Below are 9106 nucleotides of genomic sequence, written 5' to 3' on the forward strand. Positions count from 1 at the left end.
TATATATATATATATATATATATATATATATATATATATATATATGTGTAGGAGTGTGTGGCCCACTATTAAAATTATGGGAATGGCGTTATCACACTGATTTAAGATGTATGTATAATTAATATTTTCGTCAAATATCAAATCTTCACATAAGCTAGAAATCCAAGTACAATTTTAAAGCAATTAATCCATTTTTATATGTATTCTTTGTTATTTTTTTTTAATATGGCGACCTATACTGTTTGCACGCATCAAACACGAGAGAGAATTATTATGTTGCAAGATTAGTAAAAGGGTAATCTTGGATTATTATGTTGTAGGAGGATTTCGGGAATCATGGATCGGATGATTTTGAGTTAGAACATAATATAAAATATAATTATTTCGAAAAAGGACGAAAGAAATAAATTTAACAAATACTATATATATATTTTGTTCACAATACAAACTTGGAGGCCCATACAGCCTTTGTAAACCAGAACAACAAAGAAGGCCCATCTGCGAAGTCTTCGTTGGGTATACAAAGTTAATAAAAGATTCAATATATATGTAATATATCCAATAAATATTTCTGAAACTATCATGTGAATCTTTTTTTTTTATTGGTGGTGAAACATGTCTCTTATCTAAGCTGACAATTATATATATATATATATATATATGAATAAATGTAACCCCTCGTCATGGCCCTGGAAGAGCAGGGAAACAGAAACAGCCACGTGGATGATCGGGAGGGATCATTCCGCCGCCTTTGGATGTGTCCACGGCCTCCAACATGGCCACCACCTCTTCCATCTCCGGCCTCTTCTCTGGATTCGCGTCCCAGCACCTCTTCATCACGTGACCCAACTTGCTCGGACAGCACCTCGGTATCTCTGGCCTCACATTCTGTCCAATGTCCATCATACCCACGTTTCATTCTCATTCTCATTTTATCCATAGCCATATATCATAATAAGGCTTGAACCGCAAGTAAGACAGAAGGTACATTCATGATATATATGTGTATATATATATATATATATACCTGTCGGGCCACGGCCGAGGAGACTTCGGAGAAGCTGAGATCAGGATAAGGCATGTCGCAACAGTATATCTCCCATAAGCATATCCCGAAGCTGTACACATCGCACTTTCTGTTGTACGGATTCCCGTTTAGAACCTGATCGTTTGTGTTTTTTTCCAATTAACACAGCCATCGAATAGAGAGAAAAAAAAAGGGTTAATCGATCAATGATGTGTTGTTCATACACTGACCATACAATAAGATCATGAGAATTAATTAAGAAAAGTAATGGAGTACCTCGGGTGCCATGTAACCCAACGTTCCGGTCTCACCGGTCATTTCGTTGGGATCGGAAGCCTCGCGCCGTGCCACACCAAAGTCGGCGATTTTGACGGTACGAGTCTTGTCCAAAAGCATGTTTTCAGTTTTGACGTCTCTATGGACTATCTTCTTCGAGTGAAGGTAGCTCAACCTATGAGAAAATTCAATGAGAAAACGGGTTCAAACCCATGAACCAAGACATCAAAATCTACATAGTGAGATCTAGATTAGTATCACACTCCAATAACATTTTATTAATACACTATATTTTTTTTCTTCGTATTATTAGCATCTCAGTAATAAATTTTTCTAGATACGCCACTTGATTTATGCATGGTTCGTTATATTGAAAAAATGTAAATGCACAAACCACGCTGATCAGATATCGACAAAAAAACATAAAGCAAGGAAGCTAGCAAGCAAAACTAAGTGTATGAGTTTGTATACGCATGACCACGTATATTTGTATGTTTGCGCGTATGCATATGATTGCAAATACTTGTATATATGGAAATAAATACCCTCGGGCGAGATCAAGGGCAAGCTGGATGACAATTTTGAAAGCGAGTTTGCGGCGATGGCTCTTGATGAGGTAAGACTTGAGCGTGCCGCCAGGACAGTACTCCACGACAACGCAATACATATTGCTCGGTAATCTCATTTGTCCATTCTCTGTCTGTATTTTCAACTCTGATGTCCCAATCATCGCTCCTATGAACTTGGCCACCGACCACAAAAAGAAAAACAAATGATACAAAGTTTCTTTGGAACAATAGTATTTGCACCCAAAAATCTCTGGAGTTATGGATGGAATCCATATCTTTGGTGAATTAGTACCCGTACCACTAGGCCACAAGTCCTGCCATCAAGAGGCATAATACTTGTGGTCGCGTGTATGTGTATATATGTACCTTGGTTACGTTGGGATGGTCGAGCTTGTGCCAAACAGTAACTTCTTTAGTGAAAGAAGCAATTAGGTAAGATATCTCAGCGGCTGACCTGTGATTCTCTTCTCCCCGATCAAGCAGTTTAACTGTTTCCACGTTTATACATTTTCATTCGATCGACATCACAAGTAATTAATAAATTGAATTCCAAATATGCACTGAAATATTAAGCAATGGATTCATTACTCTCGATAAATCCCCATAAATGTCATTAATTAATAGTAATATTCTGTTGGTGGATCGATCTCTCCCCAATCATTCAAGCAAAAGATTTACAGTCGGCTATCTAAAATGGACGTGATCCAATCATTGAACTCTCAATTAACATAGGACATGTATATATGTGAAACCTAGTACATGCCTTGCATAGTTACATGTACTACTTTCTACGGAAAAACATAGGACATGTGCACTGAGTAAACCTTGTACTTATTTTTCCGAAAAAAGAAAGGAATATTCCAAAATAATTCCAGAACTTTTCTATTTTTACAAAATAAAATCTAAACTTTGTTTTTTATCAAATAAAATTTCAATTTCATTTTCAGTAAAAAAATAAATCTCAACTTTATAATCTTTGTCATTTTTAACCTTATTGTTGACGTGGCGTTTCGACATCCTACGTGACAAATCAACACTTTGATTTTATTTGACACATCATCATCTACGTGTCACAATATCGGAACGTCACATTAGTAATAAGGTTAAAAATTACAAAGATTATAAAATTCAGGTTTATTTTTTACTGAAAAATGAAGTTAGAAGTTAGGATTTTATTTGATAAAAACAAAGTTTAAGTTTTATTTTGTGAAAATTGAAAAGTTCAGATATTATTTTGGAATTTAAAAAAAAACAATAAGATTTTGAAAAGTGGGTTTTACTTTTCAGCCAAAAGGGTATAAAAGAAACGAAATATCTTTGGGTTAAAAGCCCAAAAAGAAAAAACAAAATTTCCTATTTGAGAGAGAAGAGAGTAGTACCGGCAACATCTTGGCCGTCGTAAACGCCGCGGTGAACAGTACTAAACGTGCCACGAGCAATTGCGCTTTTGATGATGAGCTTAGAAGGATCAATCTCCCACTCTCGCCTTCTCACCGCCGTCTTATCCCGAGATTCGGCTCCGACAGGCCTCCGCAACATCGCCTGCCCATGTTGGTAGAACCGGTTGGTGCCGGTGTTGCCTTCGTCTCCCTCTGTCTTCTTCTCCATCGTCCATGCTCTGTCCAGATGCCTCTTCAACTGCGCATCCAAACTCCTCAGGTCTATCCGGTCCGCTCTCACGTACCTTTCTCCTCCATTCTCAGTACGGCCGTCCATTTTCCGACATAGCAAGAATCAAGAATCCGAGAAAAAGGAAGAATCGAAATGGGCTTTTTGCTCTCCAGAAATGGGTTTCAGTTTTGTTTCTCCTCGGCCAAGGATGTGCCATTATTTATAGACCGGTCGACCGTACGTATGACCGGACTGCTATGAGTAAAGGAGAAGTGGGGTTGCGGGGTGAGAACACTTCTGTTTCTGGGGCCATCCAGATTTTTTTTTTTTTGGAACGAAGTTTACACGTGACCATATGGACTCTGCCTCGTATGACGTGTGTCGTCTCCATCCCACAGTTTCTATAATTACCATATATTAAGTTTTGTTATTACTAAAACACTAATCCGTAAAGCCTAAAATATGCGCGTCTTAATTAAAATAATGTCCATAATTACATCATATATTTATATTTTTAAATTTTGTCGCTGCCTACTGAAATTCTCTCAAGGCATTAAATATATAATATTTTTGTGTTTTCAGCTGCTTGAAGTAACTTATATATTTTACTCCAAATTATCGATGTATTTAATATCTTAGCTAATATGTATTTGAAATCACATATTATGACGAAATTGTAAGTCATTAAACCATGCTTTTTTACTTTGATTGCTGGTCAAAGCCTTCAGTTGATTGTTTCTTATATAACTAAATGCCAGTATCATTTCACAACATCTTATTCCAAATGATTAAAAATATTGGTATATATTTTGCGTGAAACAAACTATATTAGTACAGTCGAGATGCTAACCTTTTTTATAACTAAATGCTAATAGCTATTTTTTGTCGTCGAATCTGTTTAGTTTTTTTACTCTTTTTTTTATTTATTTATAACCGAGCATCTGGACCGAAGTTCAGACTAACATCGGATACGGAAGCTAGCCATATAATTTGAATTATATGCTTTTTTCCCAACTTGAGGTTCGAATTCAGAGCGACACAGACGTTTCCATTTCCATTTCACCGTTTGATCTATCCAAATTGGGTATACATATTATATTCTCCAATATTCCCACTAATAAAGCTTTGCTGTCAATTTTCTTTTACATAAATTATATTTCAAGACCCGTGGTAAAGAAGTGCTAAAATTTCATAGATAAATTATATTAAAATGATCTACTCACGTATATTTCTAAATATACAATAGTTAAATATTGTATTCAGTTTATCATCATTTGGCAAGCAGACAATATCGCCTGTGGTTTAATTTGGTCAATAAATAAGTTAACTGCGTATATTTACACACTCGAAGACAGCCGACAAAGAAACAATATAAGACTGTGGTTTGTTTTAACGATACCATATGATAGTTATTTATTTATTTTGGTAAAATCTATGCGATATATAGTTATTCTTTATAGATATACCCCGGAAAACGTGTGCCTAAAGTGGTGAAACATTTTATTTTTTATTTTTGTTTTAGTCGGGTCGCACTAGCTTTCGTTAGAAAAAAAAAAAGAAAGAAAGAAAATAGTTGGGTCGTTATAAGGAGGGAAAATGAGCAAACATATGAAATTAACTTAATTCATTGATTTCCCTTGTGCTTACTTTTTACTCTTTTTTTTAGATTATAATATATATATATAATATTGCATTACTCTGAAAGCCGTTTCTGATGTGCATCAACATGCACGTGAAATTGTTGACCGCCTTAGGGGGGAAGGAAACGACCGAAGAGGAGTCGAGAAGTTTGCATGGGGACTACAAACAGATAACCTATACGACGTTTTCGTGACATGGGTCCGAATAAAAGGTTAGATCACTAGCAAGTAGCAAGCCCTTATCCGTTGCCAAGAGCCAATCCCTCATATATATGTACGTATGCACGACAAATTGTAGTCCCACGGTTTCTGATTTCATTCTTTTTGGTTGTTTTGTATATTAACTGTATATATATATATATAATAGTTAACTTATGCGTTATTTCGACAAAACTGTGGGTATTCAGAAAACCATTTTGGCGATTATATATGTGTTTTTTAATTAATAATAGCTTCAAATTAACATTAACTTGGAGGTGTTGTGTGATAATATTAACGTGTTATGTATCTGGAAGAAATTCAAATGAAAAGTACCGTTTTTTTTATAACGTTTTGAGTTATAAAAATATTCAAATTCCTACAATAAGTATAATATTTGAGATCGAAACAGTCCGTTTATTAGTCATCTAAACGTTGAAACAATCCCTTAAAAAAATATTTATGTTTGATGGACGAACAAAACAAAGCTACGTCTGTTCACGCGCCAGGTTTCCTGGTTTGCCAAAATCACTGGACTATATACATATATATATATATATAAGGGAAAATAATACTTTCCTACACGAAATTAGCTAAATGTTTAATTTGACAAAAAACTACACTTGAATTCAAAATTTTTCAAATATTTATACAAATTGTTAAAATTAACAGTAATTATATCTACGTCATCATTTTTCTTAAAAAATTTTAGATTCTATTAACTAATGCATTAGTTAGGTAATCAGTGTAACTACTATGCATGTCAACGTATTAGTTAACAGAGTTCGAAAATTTTTAACGAAAATAATAATTATATATAATTATTATTAATTTTAACAAATATTTGAAAAATTTTGAATTTAAGTGTAGTTTTTCGTCAAATTAAAAAAAAAGATGTATATAAAAATATCACATTTAGCTAATTTTGTGTTCTCTATATATAAATATGTTGTGCGCGTATAGTTGTGCTTGCATGACGGCCCATACTTTCAAGAGAAAGTTATGGGCCTATTTTGCAACTGGGCCACTTTCTAAGATACATTTTTTGGTGTTGTTTTCTATAATCAAAATAAATATGCCTCAAGAAATAATACAATGGACCCGATGAGGCCCACATGCTCTAAAGCTTTTCTGTTCTCCGAAAGCAAAAAAAAAAAAAGAATAAAAATTATCCGCAAAATTCGTGGAAGGAAGAGATAAAGAAGTTATTTTGGCCATTAGTGGGAAATTCCGTACACATGATTGATGGTTTGATTACCATACAGACATGATTACATACCATTTTTTCTTTAATGTTTGCCCAACTCGAGAGAAAGAGGAATACCAAAAAAAAAAAAAAAAAATCGAGAGAAAGAGAGAGGACTTTTTAGTATTTTTTATTATTACGGGCCCACGTCGAAGACTTTTTATTAAGCCTTTTATGGGTAAAGTTTACCGGTACTGAGGAGCCAATTCACCGTCTTTGACGATGTAATTCTGAGCAGGGAAGTCTTCTCCCTTGAAGTACCTCTCCAGCATGTCTCTTGTCCCCGCCGCATACCGTATCTGGGCATCAATGGTGGTGCCGGAGATGTGAGGAGTCATGGCGTGGTTGGGCATGTACCTCCACGGATGGTCCTTTGGAGCTGGCTGTGGGTCCCACACGTCGCCGCTGTAGCCACCGATGTGACCGCTCTCCACCGCTTCCACCACCGCCTGCCTGTCCATGATGGCTCCCCGAGCGTTGTTCACTATCAGCACCCCTCTCTTCATCTTCCCTATCATCTCTTTGTTGAACATCCCCCTGTCTCAAGCCCTTTCATTCATCACACAATGTGTCTGGACAAAAAAAAAACAACTGATCAGAGGAGATGTCATGTTGTGTTATGCACCTTGTCTTCTCAGTGAGAGGAGTGTTGACGACAATGACGTCGCACTTTGGGAGCATTTCATTGAGATCCTCCTCGTACTTTGCTCCGAGAAGGCTCTCCATCTCGGTCTCCATCTTAAGACGGTCATGGTACAAGAGGTTACAGCCAAAGGGCTTCAACCGCTGAAGCAGAAGCCTCCCTATTCTTCCGGCCCCGACAGTTCCAATGGTCTTCCCTTCGAGATCGTACGCTCTATAGGCGATGCCAGCCACGTTCCATTCTCCGTTGATGACCTGATGGTACCCGGGCAAGAAGTTACGCATGAGGATGAGGATCCTCATGAGCTCGTCTTCTGCAACCGATACCACGTTGCTTCCGGTGACTTCGGCCACAGTCAGGCCTGCAGCCGCCGCAGCGTTCAGGTCGATGTGGTCAGAGCCGATGCCGGCTGGGGGGGGGAGGTTCAGGTTCTTGGCTTTCTTGATTCTTTCGGCGGTCATGTAGGCGGGTGCCGGCTGTGAGGAGAAGCTTCAGGTTCTTGGCTTTCTTGATTCTTTCGGCGGTCATGTAGGCGGGGTGGAAGGGGGTCGATATCAGGACGTGAAGATCCGGGATATGTTTTTCGAGCTCTGCAAAAAAATAGGAGAGTAGTGGCATTGTCAAAATGTGATGATATCCGGGACAAGAGATTCTACTGTTGCATACTTACCGGAGTGCGGGCCTTCTTTGTCGTCGGTGACAATGTACTGATGGCCTTGTGATTCCAGCCACTCACGGATTCCTAACGCATTCTCGACGCACCCAAGGAAATTAGGGTTCTTCGCAGCATATTCCTTGGCCTTGTAGAAAACTCCAACAATCTTCTGGCTATCACCGGAGGAAGCCTGTTTCGCATTAATTAAAAAAAGAATGAAAACATTACACTTACCAAAAGGATATAGAAAATGGATAGAAATTAAGAAAATGTCCTTTTGAAGAATCAAGCGTATATACGTTCAAACACATACATTAATATGCATTAAGAATTTTCCCATTATACTCGAATAAATTACATGTTACAGATATGCATGTCTCGTAGAGCTTACTTCTTCGGTACATAGGATCCGTATGCTATCCATAAACCATGCTTTAATTTTATAATTTGAATGAAAAAGATCACCAGGCTCACATGAAGGCCTCAAATGGCCCAAAATTAAGAATTCCGGCCCTATCTAAATTACGAAAGAACGGCAAGAAGTCGACCCAAAAAAAAGAAGAATTCCGGAAATCGTGTCGTTCAACAGTTATAGACAGAGACTACGTGTAGTTCTAGATTTCGGAAGCGGACAACGCGTGAACGTCCCTTCCTAGGTCCTAATATCAGTTACACGTCTCAGTCATGCACCACCTGATCTGATTCGGAAAAAAAAAAGCTTTTCATATTTTCATCACGCTTCGGAATAAAACATCCCGAGGATCCACGCAAACGAAGTTTCCAACTCTAGTTACCGAGTCATGCATGTTAACAATACTCAATCTCAGCCGTCCATATTCGGCCATCTACGGTCAGAAATAGCAGATAAAACCATCGCAAAAACAAGGGGAGCAAAAAGAAAGCGGAATATAGGAAATTTAGCAAGACGAAAGATAAATAGAGCTCCATAATTTTGATTAATTTCATCTCAACGATTAACTTAAAGCCTCGCGGAAAACTGCAAAATAGAGCTCAATCGAGCACGATTTCTTCACCGACCACTTAATCAGCTTGCGAAAACCGCAATTAGCCAACAAAAAACCCCTTGATTAACAGACTAAACCTCAAGAGAGAGAGAGAGAGAGCATCCAGCGATTTTTTTTTTACTTACATGAAGCTGACGCGCGAGGTACGCGGACGATGGGGTCGAAGAAGAGGAAGAGGAAACCAAGGATTTGATCGCTGCTCGCATCGCCATCGGA

General features: G+C 37.6%; 2 protein-coding genes across 2 annotated transcripts in view; both read right to left on the reverse strand.

Annotated features, from left to right (window-relative positions):
- Positions 1 to 516: 516 nt before the first annotated feature.
- On the reverse strand, positions 517 to 3777 carry LOC104822386 (serine/threonine-protein kinase HT1). Its single transcript, XM_010553594.1, has 6 exons — positions 3252 to 3777; positions 2239 to 2360; positions 1849 to 2045; positions 1304 to 1478; positions 1028 to 1162; positions 517 to 888 (listed from the first exon to the last, which is right to left on the reverse strand). The coding sequence occupies exons 1-6, from the start codon at positions 3586 to 3588 to the stop codon at positions 682 to 684; spliced, it is 1173 nt and encodes a 390-aa protein (XP_010551896.1). The 5' UTR covers positions 3589 to 3777; the 3' UTR covers positions 517 to 681.
- A 2739-nt stretch (positions 3778 to 6516) lies between these two features.
- The window catches only part of LOC104822387 (formate dehydrogenase, chloroplastic/mitochondrial), a 2851-nt gene continuing 261 nt past the window's right edge, over positions 6517 to 9106 (reverse strand). Inside the window, exons 2-6 of the mRNA XM_010553595.2 lie at positions 9016 to 9106; positions 7881 to 8055; positions 7690 to 7800; positions 7193 to 7622; positions 6517 to 7104 (exon numbers count right to left, since the gene is read on the reverse strand). Of these exons, the coding sequence (XP_010551897.1) occupies positions 6753 to 7104; positions 7193 to 7622; positions 7690 to 7800; positions 7881 to 8055; positions 9016 to 9102 (1155 nt within the window). The 5' untranslated portion in view covers positions 9103 to 9106 and the 3' untranslated portion in view covers positions 6517 to 6752. The remainder of the gene's footprint in view (positions 7105 to 7192; positions 7623 to 7689; positions 7801 to 7880; positions 8056 to 9015) is intronic.

This window comes from Tarenaya hassleriana, unplaced genomic scaffold (assembly GCF_000463585.1).
Source record: "Tarenaya hassleriana unplaced genomic scaffold, ASM46358v1 Cleome36, whole genome shotgun sequence".
Classification (NCBI taxonomy): Eukaryota; Viridiplantae; Streptophyta; class Magnoliopsida; order Brassicales; family Cleomaceae; genus Tarenaya; species Tarenaya hassleriana.